General features: G+C 45.8%; 2 protein-coding genes across 7 annotated transcripts in view; one reads left to right on the top strand and one right to left on the bottom strand.

Annotated features, from left to right (window-relative positions):
• Window positions 1–15,732, top strand: part of SNX29 (sorting nexin 29) — a 589,016-nt gene extending 573,284 nt beyond the window's left edge. Inside the window, exon 21 of the mRNA XM_070230995.1 lies at window positions 15,511–15,732. Coding sequence (XP_070087096.1) covers window positions 15,511–15,514 — 4 coding nt within the window. The 3' untranslated portion in view covers window positions 15,515–15,732. The remainder of the gene's footprint in view (window positions 1–15,510) is intronic.
• Window positions 848–16,975, bottom strand: part of CPPED1 (calcineurin like phosphoesterase domain containing 1) — a 103,452-nt gene continuing 87,324 nt past the window's right edge. For 2 of the 6 annotated variants that reach the window (XM_005598904.4, XM_070231004.1), the window contains one exon: window positions 848–3,086. In XM_005598904.4, the coding sequence (XP_005598961.3) occupies window positions 2,857–3,086 (230 nt within the window). In that variant the 3' untranslated portion in view covers window positions 848–2,856. Of the gene's footprint in view, window positions 3,087–5,508; window positions 9,078–16,975 lie in introns of those variants that run through there. The other 4 variants (XM_070231003.1, XM_070231002.1, XR_011424334.1 and 1 more) reach the window with 3 other exon arrangements.

The raw sequence follows: 16,975 nt of genomic DNA, 5'->3' as shown, positions 1-16,975 counted from the left end.
GTCACTCTCTATTGGGGACTGACGATCTCATAATGCTGAAAATCACAAGACATTGTGAAAGGTGTGTCTGTTTGCTGGTTCCATCAAGTTAACTAGATTTTTTTCCCCATGTTCTCCAACCTCAGGAGAAATGTGACTGAAGACTAGAGTTAAACTGATTTCTTGTAAACAGTGAATGGTCAATGGCCCCCCGTCCACAAACTCACTCTTTGGAGTCTTGACAATCCAATTTTAAGTCACTTTAAATAACCTTCCTCCTTTAGCCGCTTCTTATTTTTCCCAATTAAAATGACTAAGTGAGGGCAAAGCATTAGGTGGCACTCCTTGCCTTGAGAGAGCTGTGGGTTTCCTTTCCCCCACCCCGGGGTGGGAACTGAAAACGAGGAGTGAAGCACCAGCTGACGGAGCATTGACTGTCGTGGGCAGAGCTGTGTCCTGTGGCCCATTATGGCTCAGGTCAGTTTTCCAATCTCCTGCAGTGTCTTTGTCTGAACAAGCTGCTCCCTGGACAGGCTGTGCCACCCGGAACCTGCTGCAGTCAGAGGCCTCTGGGCCTCGTTGAGGCTTTGCAAACCCCGGCATGAAGTCCCAGGGCCTCCAGCCAACACTGGGTTCTTGCCCAGGAAAGATGGTCAAAGACACTGATGTTGCCATGGCCTGAGCCTCACCTGAGACGAACATTTTCCAGGAAAGAGAAGACAGTGTTAAGGAGCACGGGCTGGACAGCAGGACCCTTTGCATCTCAATCCTTCCTTCCCCGCTGATGAGCTGTGTGACCCTGGCCATGTCGCCCCAATTCTCTGAGCCAAAGCACTTAACACATAATAGACACTCAAAACCGTAGCACTTATGATCATCAAGTATTTTATTGTTTTTCACGGTTTATAAGGCACTTGCATTTTTAATATCTTTTTTTCTTTTAAGGAAAAAGGAATCATAAGTGAATGCATTGGTAATTGGCTATTATCAGAACCTACCAAATCATTTCCTAACCTCTCTGAACCTCTCACCATTGGGGGATACTGCTGTTTGGTTACTTAAAACATGGTGAGAATTTCATGATTCCCTATTCTTAGCATACTCTTGCTTGTCTTGAATCAATTCTTTTACTTACTGGGTTTTGGGGCAAGGAGACTTAGTAAGTTTCCTTCTCATTACTTTTAATTATCTCTGTATTTGCCCCAAACCCAAGTGCCAGGTCGGCTGCACATGTCCCACGACAGAGGGCTCCATCGTCCACTGTGAGGAACCTCGCATCTCATCCATGAGCCTGGCACAGGATGCTGGTACCCAGTTCTGAAAGCGTTACCACATCCCAGGCCTCAAACGCTTGGCTTACGAGATCCACCTCCTACTGAATTCCTCTTTTTGATCTCATAGCCATACCTGTTTTAAAGAAAAACAAATACGAAGCAAGAATGCAGCAAAACCCTGAAACAAGGGCATTCTAATTTTGAAAATTTTTAATTTTCTTGTGCCACATAACAATGAGCTATGGTGTGTCACCAATCTGTAGTATAATTAACTTCTTGTCTTTTGTTCCTTATGAATTTACATATCCAATTATCTTTCTATTTAATTTCTCATGGTTTTGCTACATTGACTAAAACTTTTTAACAGAGAAGTCTTTTAATTTAATGGACTTCGCAGGTCATTTGTAACCCGTCTGTTTTTAAAGTTGTTTTAGGATGACTGAACGCTCCTGCGTTACGCTGTGAAATTTGCTTGGCGGGAGAGGGGCACCTGGGTTCCCTGTCCACCAGGACAACTGCTGCAGACGACGAGGATGAAACCGCTCAGTGGTCGGGAGCTGCGGAGGAGACGCGGCAAGGTACATTACGGGGAACAACACCGTTCCCACGTCAGACCATCCATGCTCTTGCTCTTTCACAAAGGGACACTGCACTGTGCCTTTAATCAAAGTCAGCATCAGTTTAGATGACACGGATGAAAGCACTGTTTTCGCCCCATCGGGATTTCTGCTTTGTTTCTTTTGAGAACTCTGCATCAATTCCCACTTTTCCTGTCAAAGCAGACACGGTGAAGAGTCTCATAAACGGAGGGTCGTTCTGATTGCCTGAGAACACCAACCTGCAGAGTGACTGCAGCATCGAAAGTGAATAAACTCAAAATGTGCTGCCGAGTGGCTGCCGAGGAGGCACGTTATGGCTTTAGTTCTCGTCTCTTGGATGACGTTTTTATATATGGCCAATTTATGTGCAAAGGTGACTTTTCTAGCCACCACGAAGGCAAACTCAAGCTGTGACTCCTGTCAACTGCATCGTCAGCAGTAGCAGAAGTCTCAGAGTCTAACAGCAAACGGCTCCTCAGCTCCTTGTTCAAGTCAGTCTTCAGGCTCAGGTAATGGGAGACATCCATGTGTTTTGTTCGGAAGGAAAGGAGATGCCCTTTGTTTCGCCTAGCACTGTGGGAGCTGTGACCAGAGTTTAATGCAAACAGATGCAGTTTGCTCAGGGATCACCAAAGATCACACGTGGACATCAAGTTGGGAGTGGCGTCCACAGGTAGACATCTGCCACCAGAGAATAATCCAATTTGAAAGCAGAGCTGAGAAACACAGCATTAGGAGAATTCACTCAAACACCCATGCAGAGATGTTTCAATATCATTTATTCTTTTATTCCCAGGCTCCACTCCTCCCCTTCTCGTTCTTAAAGGGAGGGCAGTTCTATTTTGGATATAATTTAGGATACGACCCAGCTCTCTGATTTATGCAAAAGAACATAAATTCACAAATCTGCCTGGTACACTTTTATATTCAATAAGTGGTTGTCTGCAGCTGCTGTTTCTGGCAAAATAAAAAAATAGTGGAAGTGAATAGATCATAAATGGCAATCACTTTTCCTTCAGCAAATCCATCAGGTCATCCTCCACCCCTTTCTCACTCAGCTCATCTAAACTGTAGTACCGATGGACGATCTTCTCCGCGGTGACCACCACGACTCGGAGCCCGTGGGTGTCCTTGCCCAGCTGGCATCCGATGGCAGACGACACCACCATGTCGAGGTTCTGGTAGATGCCCCCAGCGTTCCTGTGGTAGTGGCCCGAGAACACAGCTTTGACACCTGCAGGGAAGGGGACAAAACATCAGAGGCCAAGGCTTTCCATTTAGGTAACCTGGGGGCTCCAATGTTTTCTTCCGTGAACAGCAGTGCACTGTTACACTAAATGCGTAATGTTATTGAGGACATGATAAAAAAGAAGGCAGCATATGTGACATCCAGAATCCTTTCAAGGGTAACTCATATATACAATGTATCATTAACACGTTTGTCATAACTAGCATGGAAAGTACTAGGGAACAAGAAGAGAGGAGGAGGATACGGTGAATGACTTTGGGAGAGGGGAAGAAGGCTGAAGGAAACATTGGAGGCCTCCGTAAACAGCCACATGATGGATGTTGTATGTCTACAAAAAAGGACGTTTGTGGAGTTCTAATCAAGACAGCACAGCATGTTCAACATGTAATGTAACTAACTCCTCGGCTCCAAACTCAGAGCCATGATGGATAAAACAGAAAAAAGGAAAGCAAGGGATAGAGGGAGCCTCAAAACCAAATTAAATAGCTCTGTGGACCAGCAACAAAGCAGGAGGCAGAGTAATGAGTGGGGTTACAGCGTTCCTGGGACCTGAGCTCCTATCAGATAACTGAGACTGAAAGCACTTTCTGAGATGAGAAAGTAAAGCCTGGCCCCCATTTGAGAGGGGCTCACACGAGTACCTCGATATGGAAGGACACAGCCGAAAACCACTGTGGCTGCTGCCTGGGGCTGGGGCAGTGGTGGCCTCGTGTGAACAAGCATTTCAGGAAAAAAAGAGGCCTGATTTGTAAGGTTTACTAATTTCCACAGTGTAAACATTCTCCTTATGGCCAATTTCAAATTACCAACGTATGGCATTGAACCAGAAGTGGGAAGAGCTGTCCAGTAGCTCACCATTATATGGTGTCTCCACCAAACAGATACAGAAGCTGTGAACAACCTAAGAGCACAGATGATAGCAATACCTAGCAAGCTAATTAGAAAATGGTAAGTTGAGTATTTATTACCTTTGCTTTTTAACGCAATGGTGACTTTGTAGAATTTAATTTTTAATAATAGCTGTTTATTAATAACGAGCTCACAAAATTCCTTAAAATTTAATAATTGGTTTTCATGAGCTGGGAGGAGCTGTCTCCAGCACACCACTGGGCGAGGGCTTATCGCAACGGATAGGTCTATGAAGGGAGCAGAGACACAGGCTCAAGCCCAGGAAATGAAACACGTTTCCCCAGTATGACTGTGGGATGAGGGCCCTACAGCATTGGGGCCTGGGCCTGGGGGCCGGGTCGCCTGGGTGGAAGTAACCAGAACCACTGGACAGGGAGAAGTCAGTCAAGAGAGAAGGTGAAAGGAAAAGAAAAAGAAAAAATGCCTTTTACTCAAACTGAACCTGAAATAAAAAATTCCACCACCCATGAAGAAATCTCATGCTAAGTGGACAGTCTACAAACACTTCAATCAGGAACACGAATCCACTCCAGACAAAATCCATGACAGAACACTGAGAAATATTTGACATATGTTTAGGATATCAAAGTCCTTTAATAAGGACTAATATGTATAGAAAAGAACAACACATTATGACAAAAAACAGGCATGAATTGAACGAGAATAGTTGGTAATGAAAATTTAGAAATGGTGGACATAAAAGACATAACCATCAAAGTTGAAAATGAAACAACTCACAATAAATGGGGTAAATTCTCCTCATACACTGCTGGTGGGAATGCAAACTGGTGCAGCCACTATGGAAAACAGTATGGAGATTCCTCAAAAGATTAAAAATAGAACTACCATACGATCCAGCCATCCCACTACTGGCTATTTATCCAAAGAGCTTGAAGTCAGCAATCCCAAAAGTCCTATGCACCCCAATGTTCATTGCAGCATTATGTACAACAGCCAAGACGTGGAAGCAACCTAAGTGCCCATCAACAGATGATTGGATAAAGAAGATGTGGTACATATATACAATGGAATACTACTCAGCTGCAAAACAGAACAAAATCATTCCATTTGCAATAACATGGATGGACCTTGAGAGAATTATGTTAAGTGAAATAAGCCAGTTAGAGAAGGATAAGCTCTGTATGACTCCACTCACATGAGGAATTTAAAAATGTGGACTAAGAACAGTTTAGTGGATACCAGGGGAAAGGTGGGGTGGAGGGTGGGCACAAAGGGTGAAGTGGTGCACCTACAACACGAATGACAAACATTAATGTACAACTGAAATTTCACAAGATTGTAACCTATCATTAACTCAATAAAAAAAATAAAAATAAAAAATAAATAAATAAATGGGGTAAATTCTAACTGGATACTAATCAGAGAGGAAATTAGTGAATTAAAAGGGAGAATTGAGGAAATGAACCAGATGACAACACAGAGACGTAAGAAATATGAACAAGTAGCTCAAAGAGCCCAAAGGATGGACTAAGAGGTATTGATGGTGGTAAAATTAAAAAGTTTATTTAAAAAAGTATAGATAATTTCCAAAAGAACAGAAACGGAATACATGGCTTTCAATCAGCAAAGAGAGAAAAAAATCACAATAACCTAACAACAAATGATCCAACAAAAATTTTTTAAATGTTACTAAAATGGAATGCAGGCTCTGGTGCAGAGAAACTGGATCACTCTTACAGTGCTAGTGGGAACGTAAAGTGGTGTAGCCACACTGGAAAAGGGTCTGGAAGTTTCTTATAAAAGTAACATGCACTTACTATATGACCTAAATGTCTTGGACTTTTATCCCAGAGAAATGAAAATTTATGTTCACTCAAAGATCTGTACACAGATGGCACAGCAGCTTTACTTGAAATAGCAAGAAATCAGAAACAACCTAAATGTCCTTCGATGGGTGAACGGTTAAACTGGGGTACATTCACACCATGGAATACTACTCAGCAATAAAAAAGGAGTGAACTATTGATACATGGAACAACCTGAATGGATATCAAGGAAATTATGCTGATTAAAACAAGCCAAACTCAAAAGTTTCATACTGTATGATTCCAGTTATATAACTTTCTTAAAATGACAAAATTGTAGCTATGGATGCTAGGATGGGTGTGGCTATAGGAGGGTAGCAGGAGGGATCATTGTGCTGATGGAACTGTTCTGCATTTGACAATGATTCAAAAAGGTGTGAAGGAAACGCGCTCGAGACGTTTACAGCAGCTGCTTCTGGTCAGCAGGAGTTGCAGACCCAACAGAGCTCCCCAGACCACAGCCATGCTTTGGGCAGGAACTGAGGCCCCCCGTGGGCAGACATGGCCATCTGCCAGCTGCGGTCCACAGCCAGGGATGGAAGGAAGGTGACCCAGGTTTTGCTACTTCAAACAGCCCAGGGTGGGGAGAAACAGCTATTTCCAGGTACTGTTATTGGGATGCAAACAGATTCAACTCCGTTCACGGGGTAATTTGGCGCTGTCTTCTCACACTTTATTGTGCATTCCCCTTGACCCAACTCCACGATTTTTGTAGAAATTTATCCTCCAGACATACCCAGCGAAGAGTGTGCAGAGGTAGGTGTGTTGTGCCTGTGGGCATAAACACACACAGCACAGTGTTCACCCAGGCACTGTTCCTAACGTTCGTTGAAGGGAGACTGGATAAATTATAGTATGTGCATTAAAAACAAGAAATAGATTTACTTGTACTGGCGTTGAAAGGCACCAAATACATTATTAAGTATGAACAGCGAGATGGAACAAAGTGTTGTGCGAGCCTGTTTTTGTAAGATAAAGACAGCATGCGCAGAAGAGGGTGTGCGCGCGTTTGAACCCCCCAGCTGAGTCGGGGGGACTCGTTCACTAAACTGCCACCCCGGTGATTTCACCAGGAGGGTGCCGGGCTGGGACTCGAGAGGGGGCATCGCTTTCTGCTTTCTTATTACTGCAGAGTAATGTTATCAGTGACCGTGAATCGATCTGGTGACCACGAACTAAACGTCAGGGTGACCTGAACAGCACAGAGAAGGCGTGACAGACAGACAGGGGAAAGGATGACAAGGGACGGACGTGCTGCCACTGCAGGGCCCGAGCCGCGTGGTTAGAAAGCTGCAGCTGGAACCAGGGTGGGGTGCCTGATGGGTCCTCGCCACAAACGGAGATGACGAGCTCCGGAACCCTCTGACTGGAGGGCCTTGGAAACGACCTTCCTCCGCTGCCTTCCTGGGGTTTCCTAGCTGTGTGGCCTGTGCCGGCGGAGCCCAAGGGGGGTGCGTGCTATTAGAGCCGCTCGGGGAGCTGCTAACAGCCGTCAGAAAGCACATAGCATTATTATTATTTGGTTGGGTACAAAACTATGTTTATGAAAGTTGGCTCTTGATGCCTAACTCATAGTTGCAAACTACTATTCTGGAAGGAACGTGTGGCAATTTTGAAAGCAGCTCACATTAGCTGTAATTAGCTGTAAAAACTCATTTATGTTTGAATTTCACACCGTATTTATTGGCATTTGCAGAGACAGGAGCATTAATGGGGACTGTGTGAGCGACCAGGGAATTTTCAGAGCGGATCCCGGTGGACCGTGGACAGCCAGGCTTCTCTGCAACATGAGTGTCCCATCCAGCTCCCTGTTCCAGGTCCCTTAGGACTCACTATGTACTGTCAATGTCCCAAGTCACAAAAAACGTGTCCGGATGAGGATTCATACGTTAACAGAGGCGCCTAAAGAGGGCTGGAGATAAAGACGAGAGACGGTCACCAAGCAGAGCCGCTGTGTTCAGAACCTTCTCCCCTCTGGTGAAAGGGATCCCCCTGCCCCGTTACAATTAGGAACCTGACATTCTGGAGTCCTAAACGAGAAACTATGCAAAGACCAAGTGCAAGTTTACAAAGGGACGGGCGGTCGGGCAGGAGGCTGAAGTCTGTCTCAAAAGTAGGCGGATGTGAGGAACTCCCCGCTGTGGCAGGTTCGAGGCTCTGGGATAGTCCTGGTTGGCCCAGTGAAAACCAGAACACGAGGGACGAGACTCAGGCTGCGAAGTGAGGGAGCCTCTCCTCGGGTTGGAACCAGAACCAGAAGCGCCTGGTATTCGGCAGTGGGAGTTGCCGCGTCTACTTGCCGGCCCGTGGGCAGTGCAGGAGCCCCAAACCCTCGTTCTGCTCTCCTGGTCCTGCCTCAAGTAAGTGCAAACACTGAGGCAGGGCGGAACGGGGACGGGCTTGGAAGGAGGGCAGCAGCAGGACACCGGGGACTTCTCGGCCATCATCTCGCTAAATCCTCCCACCGGGCTTACATCCTGGGGACTCGAATCCTCTCCATTTCACAGATGAGGAAGCTGAGGCTTGGGGAAGTTAAGGATCGAAGGCAAAGTTACACAGCTGGAAACCCGACGTCAGAGCCCGAGCTCTCAACCGGCCTTGCAGACTCGGGTTCTGCTCTTTGGGACCTCGGGCAGGGCACTGCCCTTTGTGAGCCTCCATTTCCTCATCTGTAAGATGAACGATGGTAACACTGTCAAATGGCTGCAGAGAGGTTGGAAACGGGGCAAAGAGGCCAGTAGTGAGCACCCAGAACACGGAGGTGCTCCCCGCCCAAGGGTGCCTCCCAGCAGGGCCCACAGCTCACTGCTGGAGTGGGACACACACACATACACACACACACACACACACATGATGTGCTGGCCCTGCAACGTGCAGGTTCTTGTCCCAGTTACGATCCTGCCCCTTTCATGCCAACAGGCCACGAGGACTTGTAAGAAACGTCACCCATCTCGGCTTTCTATGAGCTTTTGATGGGGATGCATCGATTCACGACTCAATGCAGGTAAGGAATGCATTAATAGATCATGGTTTCCCTGAGGGGGATTGATCTCGGTGGTGTTTTCAACAGCTGTGCAGAGTTGCCATTCGGGCTGCTCATCAGTCATCTGTGGCCGACATGCCTCTCTGGTTCCTTAATTGAGTATTACATATAGATTGTTTTTGAATTATGAACTGCTGTAAGCAGATGACAAGCATCTTCTTGAATTACCGCCAGAAGAATTCCCAGCAGAGACAGCTCCTGCATCAACAGGATGAATTCGTGCCATTAGCTTCTTATTTATTTTTCTAAGGTATCAAGTCATCAAGACACTATAAAGGCTATTTTTAAGCTGTCTTGATTCAAATTCATTTCAACTCAGTCAGAGCATTGGGATGCAATCTCCGTTATAATTTAATATTCTAATACCGGAAACTTGCGTCAAATCAGTCAGGAAATCCGGAGGCACCCTCAGTACATTTTCATATTAAAACCTGGCTTCCACAATGCCTAGGATTACTTAGGCCTGGAAAGCGTCAACAATTTGGAATCGGATAGCTTTTACTTGTATCCTGCTGAGTATACGTTTAGGAAAATGCCATGCGTCTTTACACTGCCGGCTATAACAATGAAAATTGTGTCGTAAATCATTAGTCACATTGATTCTGCCTCAGCGGTGAGGAAAAAATGTGACTCACAGAAAAAGAAAGAAAAGGAAAGGAAGGTAAAAAAAAAAAAGAGAGGTTGGTGTGAACACACAGAAAGCAGGAATACATAAGGCCTCCTGCAGGTAAAGAAGTCAGTCAGCAGGCAGCCAAGATGCAGCCTGGAGCCGTGATCGCTGCCAGCGGCCAGGCTGGGATGGCCCTACCCCGAGGCAAAGGGGGAGACAGATGTTTCTGGAGCAGGGCTGGGAGGTGCAGCTGCTGACGGGAGCGGGTAAGGCCCACCTGCCTCGTTCAGTAAGCTGTTCTTCACAACTAAGTTAGGGTTCTGAGCTGCCAATTTGGAACGCTGGATTCCAGCAGACTCAGTCTCGTTGGAATTTCACTGGCGCGCATCTTTCCCAATGCCACTGCCAGGAAACATGTAGAAAGGAAAAGGCTGGCTCCACCTTCTCTGGGCGAGGCAGGTAGCTGCTTCTTCAGCCAGTTTGAGGCAACGAACATTTGCAGAGCCCCCTCCTGTTGGAGCGGCATGGGCCCCCAGATCGACCATTCCCAGCAATCAAGAGCTTAAGGTCTACAGCTCAGTAGTGATGCAGAGCTTTCCTACTAAAACGCAGAAATGGGTTAGCAGTGTCTTATTTACTGAACACTCACTCTGAGCTGAGCACTTTCCACATGTATCCTTTCGGTTAAGCCTCGTAAGGAGGCTTCCCCACGAGGAAGATATTATCCTCCTTTTTACAAGGATGACAGAATGAGACACAGAGAGGTTAAGTAATGTGCCCGGGGTCACACAGCTAGGATTAGTACCTGGATCAGGCTGGCTCAGAAGCGGATGCTCTGATCACCAGCTAAGGGGTACACAGTTCCAAGGATCATGGCACTGCAGGCTCAGGACGAAGGCTTCCTGGAGGGAGAGGCTTTGACCTAAACACATCCTCAGCTTCTTCCCGTTCTTTGCTTGCACCCGCCCTGGGACCTGAAGCAGGATCGTGATTATGGTGGTTGTAATAATAACAGTAATAAGGAATAATGATGGAGTGCTCACTATCTGCCAGACATTGTTCTGAGCACTTGACATGTTTTTAAGCCACTTAATCCCCACAATTTCCCTCTGAAGAAGGCATGGTTATTATCCCAGATTTGCAGATGAGAAAATTGGGGTATAGAGACATTTAGTGGTTTGCCTGACTCAGCCTGTACCTGGCTGGGCTGGGATCTGAAGGCAGGAGTCTGGTTTCAGGCAGCACTCTTAACCAAAACACCTGCAGATTGGAGGTAACATGAAGGCCACTGGGCATGGGCACACGAGCCAAGACCAGGACTCAGGTGTGCCTGGGAAGCAGCAGGCAGTGACAACATCGGCTCCTTCTGACTGGCGCCTACAGGCATCCAACTTTCCTCTCTAGCCTTCTGAATCCTCATGACATCCAACACGGGAGAAATTCTTGTGTATTTTCCAGGAAGTGGATGGCAGTACCAGCACTCCAGGTCAGGTCCTGGCTCAGCTGGAGGGCAGGCAGGCTAGGCCAGCGGGCTGGACTACACCCTGGCTGCAGTGGAAACAGACTTCAGTGCCAGGCTCAGGTTTGTGTCTTCCTTCTCGAGGGAAGCAGCAAAGCATCCCACCACTTCCAGTTTCAGCCTTTCACAGATACAAACCCTCCCATCACCAAATTCCCGTTACCTTGAGTGGGATGTGAAAGACATTTTCATGGGACTTTATTTTTTTTAAAGATTTAATTTTTTTCCTTTTTCTCCCCAAAGCCCCCTGGTGCATAGTTGTATATTCTTCGTTGTGGGTCCTTCTAGTTGTGGCAAGTGGGACGCCGCCTCAGCGTGGTTTGATGAGCAGTGCCATGTCCGCGCCCAGGATTCGAACCAACTAAACACTGGGCCGCCTGCAGCGGAGCACGCGAACTTAACCACTCGGCCACGGGGCCAGCCTTCATGGGACTTCTTTTGAGGATCACTTGTAACTTAATTAACCTGGGGTCTGCAAACATTGCCCGTAAAGGGCCAGAGTGCAAATATTTGAGGCCATACGGTCTCTGTCACAACAACTCAATTCTCCTCCTTTGCAGCATGGAAGCAGCCATAGTTCGGTTATGTAAATACGTGGGTGTGGCTGTGACCCAATAAAGCTTTATTTACAAAAACGGGAGGAGGGCCATCCCCAGTAACTGGGGGAAAAGCATACATCTAAGAAATACATTCAGGCGATCAAAGTTCAGCCACGATTTCTCAATGCTTCAAAAACTGGAAGTTTCTGAGCTTCTCACAAATGAAGGAAACAAGAACAAAGGCAAGAGTAATTTGTAGTTTAGTTTATAAAACTATGGATGCCATTTTGACCAGGGGAGGTAAGTATATTTAGAGAACACTGCTTTAATGAACACAAAATTATTCCATAAATAATTACTCAGTTATTCGATAAACAAGAGCATCTATGCTGAGGGTCAGAGAGACCTCTCCGTCCACCTGCGAGTGTCCACATCCTTCCATCTAAAATAGTCGTTCAGATCTGACACATTAAAAAAATTGTTTGCTGACAATTTTTGCTTGAAATTAAGTAGGTAATGGGCTTATAGAGTAAATACACGTACCAATAAGAAACTGAAATTTAATCGGCATACAGTTTACACTCAATAAATATAAACATACGCTGTTAACTTCCTACTTATCCTTTCTAAAGACAATGTAAAGTGGAAAGAGCTCTGAAGAGGCAGTTCAAGAGAAATATGATGTGAGCCTCTTGTGTAGTTTTAAATTTCCTAGTAGCTACATTAAAAAAATAAAAAGTAACACGTAAAATTAATTTTAGTTATGTATTTTATTTAACCCAATATCTAAAATCTTATCACTTCAACATGTAATCAATATATAAAATATTACTAATCTTACAATCTTATTTTCACAGTAAGTCTGGAAAATCCAGAGTGTGTTTTATACGTAGAGCTCCCCTCAGTCTGGACCAGCCACATGTGGCTGGCGGCTGCTATCCTGACCACCACAGCTCTGCAGTGGGGCAGACGTGGATATCCTGTCCCAGCATTGGCACTTTTTCACTGAATAGCCTTAGTTTCATCATCTGTAGAGTGGGGATGATAAGAGCTACCTCGTGAAGCTGCTGCTGTGAGAAACAGCTATATTGTGCCTGGCACATGGTAGGCACCTAATAAATGGAAGCTATTATTATATCAATTAACTAAAGCATTGAATATTTCTTTCATAGAAGCCTGAATTATTAATACCATATGACAAATACAATGAGGCACTTTCGCAGAGCAAAAATGGTAACTACCCCACATATACAAATAGACAAAAAAAGGCTAGCGCCAGGGTCCACAGCTTTCAAATTTTACGAGGAATATGAACTGCTGAGTCTGAGCATACCTCCCCTCTTTTGGTCCAGCTTAAAGTATAATTGAAGGACCCTAAGCAGCATATTTGATCGATTTTAACATATGTACGAACCTGGAAGCCATCACCAAGGTCAAGATCATGAACACGTCTATCACTCCCCAAAGTTTCCTCGCGCTCCTTCAGAGTCGCTCTCTCTCCATCCCTGTCCCAGGCGGCCACCGACTCGCTTTCTGCTCCTACGCATTAATTTGCACTTCACAGAAACGGAATCAGACAGTGTGCCCACTTTTTTTGGTCTGGCTTCTTTCACTCAGCATGATTTTGAAACATTTCATGGAAGGATCATGAAGGCACAATTTTGAAAGATTCATCCACGTTGATGCATCAACAGTTCGTCCTTTTTATTGCTAAGTAATATTCCATTGTACAGATAGCCTGTAATTTGTTTATCAAGTGTTGAGTACACTGGGGTTGTTTCCAGAACTGGCTCAGCAATTTTGGTGAAAACTGACCATTTACGTTTGGGTCTATTTCTCTTCCACCGATCTATTTGTTTCTTTTAATACCAAATGCCAGAAAGTTTTGATCACTGGAGGTTTACAGTTAGTCTTGAAGTCCAATAAGGTAGGTCTTTCAATTTTGTTCTTCTTTTGCAAAATTGTTTGGCTATTATAGGTAACTTCCATTTCCACAGAAATTTTAGAATCTGCTTGCAGATTTCTATCCAGAGGAAGACTGCAGGAATTCTGATTGGTACTATTTTTAGCTCTTCAACCTTTCTAAAATGGATTGGTATTACGTTGACCTATAGGTCATTTGGGCAAAATGCCAACTTAACAACAGTCTTTCAGTCCATGAACATGGTCTACCTTCCCACCCACCCGCTTAGGTCTTTTCTGATTACTCTCAGCAATGTTCTGTAGTTCTCAGGGCAGAGGTCTTCACGTCCTTGGTTATTCCTAGGTATTTTATGTTTTGTGGTGCTACTACAAATTGAATTCTTTTTATAATTTCACTTGACAGTGGTTTGCTGCTGGTATCTAAGAATACACTTGATTTCTGTCTATGAACCTGATACCCTGAGACCTTGCTAAATTCACTTGTTAGTTCTCGTAACTGTTTTACAGGTTCCTGGGATTTTCTAAGTAAACAGTCATATCATCTGGAAACGGGAACAGTTTCACTTCTTCTTTTCTGACCTTTATGCTTTGTCTCGTTTTCTGTAAAGGCTAGAACCGCCAATATACCGTGAAACAGGAGTGGTGAAAGCAGCTCTTTCCTTATTCCTGATCTTGGGGGAAAAGTTTGGTCTTTCATATTCCCATAGCTTAGACTTTGTCAAATTATCCTTCAGAAAATGACCAATTTAAATTCCCACCAAGCGTGTGAGAGTTTGGTTGCTGAGATTTCATTCCTTGGCGGTCTTACAAGGGGGAGCCTTGCAAAGATTAAAAGGGAGACTGCCCAGGACCACAGACAATATGTTTCTGTTTATCCAGAAACTCTGAGTAAGGCCACCCTTCCTGTTCTTTTATCAGGCTGGATAATCCCCATCATCTTACTCTTACAGGAGCCATTTCACACAATTCCCCCAATGGACGTCCGTGTCCTGGGCAGGTCCCTTTACAGGCTGCTGCGTCCATCCTCCGGTGGCTGGGAGGGCTGGCTGCTAAGGGCTCACAGCTGCCCTTCTCCTGAGTCCTGAATGACTGAACCAGAGCCGCCTGGCTCAGAGGGTACCTCCTCTTGGTGGGGCATGGCCAACGACCTAACAACATGAGGGTGCAAAAGGTGAGCTCCCAGACCATGTACCGTATGAGTCCATTTATATGGAATATCCAGAGACAGAAACATCCAGAGACAGAAAGTAGATTTCTAGGGCAGGGAGGGAAGGAAGGGGTTGGAAGGAAATGGGGGAGTGACAGCTAAAGGGCACAAGGTTTCTTTGTAGGGTCATGAAAATGTTCTAAAGTCGACTATGGGGATGGATACACACCTCTGTGAATCGACTAAACACCGCTGAATCGTATACTTTCCATAAGTGAATTATATGGTATGAGAATAAAGCTGTTACAGAACAAAAAAGGAAAAAAGGGAGTAACGGCCATAATAGCAAGAGCTATCATTTGCCGAAGACCTGCTGTGGGTCAGGCACTGTGAACGCGCCGCATTCCATGTATTATTTTTCATTCTTCAACGTTTCTACAATGGATTACTGTCCTCGGGGGTTGGAGGGGCTGGCCCCCTGCCTCCAGGCGGGACCACGTCTATGGTGCGATTCGTGCTCTGGGGCTCTGGCTGGATCAGGCTGCAGTCTGACCCCAGCTCAGCAGGTGACCTTGCTCAGCTCTGCTCCTTGCCTTGTCCTACGTTCTCACTTCCCTGTTCTCAAGACCCTCCCTCATGTGTGCTCCAACCCCCGTTTCTGGCTCGGCTTCCAGGGACCCCTGCCTAAGGAGGTCGACTGGACCTCCTGACACCTCTGTTATGCCTGTGTGAGTCGAGGGGCAGCCCCAGGGCCCAGCGGCCACCTGGCTTCCCACAGCCCCGCCCACTTTAAAAACAACAAAGACTTTCTATCAGAGCTTCAGCCTGTTCTTTTCAGTCGTTTCTACATTTTTCCCCCACTATTTATCTTTATTGTTCTTTTGCCTTCAAAGGTAATGCATGCTCTAGGAGAGCACTTGAACAAACTGTGGTACGCACGCTGCAGCTGTAAAGGAGGAGGAGGATCTCCATCAATTGATACAGAAGGAATGCCAAGAAAAATCACGGGACCAAAGTGCGAAAACGCATATACAGGATTCATGCAACTTACCCCCAAACAAATCAGAAAAATATATATATTTGCAATATCTCCCACAAATAATAAAAAAAATAAAGCAACTGGGGTAAAGTGCCAGCTAAATCTGGGCAAAGGGTATACAGGTATTCTTTTTACTTACAACTTTTCTGTAAGCTTGACAATATTTCTGAATAAGACGTTAAAAGAACAAAGAAAGGAATGCTTGCTAAAAATAAAATCAAATGTTATAAAAACACAGAGCATAAAAAAAGGAGGGGGAGGGGAATCTCTCTTCCCATTTTAGGAGTTCAGTGTGTATTGTCCAGATAACTGGAATGTGTATACTAATAATACAGATATTAGAGAGAGGTCTATAGTAATACACAGAAGGACCTAGCCCCCCACTTCCAGAAAAACTGGCCATGAAAAACCCTGTGAATTGCAGTGGAGCATTGTCTGACGTGGCACTAGGTGAGGGCACGGTGCAGAAAGACCAGGCAGGGTTCCGCTCTGCCGTCACACGGTCGGTAGGACTCGGAATCCACTCAATGGCACTGACAGCAACAGAGAAACACACATATATACACAGACATATAATTACACAAACATGGAATATGCTATCCGTGGGCCTGCAACTTGTTTTCATTCATTCAACGCTGTATCTTTTACGTGTTCCACTCAGGAAATCTCTATCTCAGAGCTACCCTATAAAATCCTGAAAACTATGTTTCTGGCATATCAAATCTAGGCTGTCAGATGATTCTGTACTTTTCACTGGGAGGTCAGGTGGGTTTCAGAGCCTTTCAGCCGTCCAGGGACTGCTCAGGTACATGGGGACACTCAGAGTTAGTGCAGCTTCTCGAGCCCTGGGGACCTGGGGCAGCAAGCGCTCCTGGGAGGAAGGAGTCTCTGCCCAGGTCTGCGGCTGGGCCTCAGGGCAGGCGCCCATCTGTCCCTGTCCGCTGCAGGAGCATCAGCACAAGAAGAGACTGTCCCAGGTTACAGAGCTCCCACCCACGCAAGCAGCCCTGCCTCGGCGGGACCTGACCTGGGGCGAGGGGCGCAGAATCTCCTACAGGAGCTGAGTCTCTACTGACGGGCGTGAGCAGCCACAGGATGCTGCTGACATCCTCATTACCATGGGACCAGGTGCTCCTGGGCTGGGCCACTGCTGGACACTGGCTTTGTGCCTCCCATTCTCTTGTGGACACTATGTAACACGCCAACATCTGGTCACCCGGGCATTTGTTCAGATGTCTGGTCCACGCGATGTGAAACACCTGGCTCGTCTTAAGGTTTCACACCCTCCTCTTGGGATTCTCTTTTTCTTTTTTTTTTTT

Source organism: Equus caballus, chromosome 13 (assembly GCF_041296265.1).
Source record: "Equus caballus isolate H_3958 breed thoroughbred chromosome 13, TB-T2T, whole genome shotgun sequence".
NCBI lineage: Eukaryota > Metazoa > Chordata > Mammalia > Perissodactyla > Equidae > Equus > Equus caballus.
This window is presented reverse-complemented; position numbering and strand designations above follow the sequence as displayed.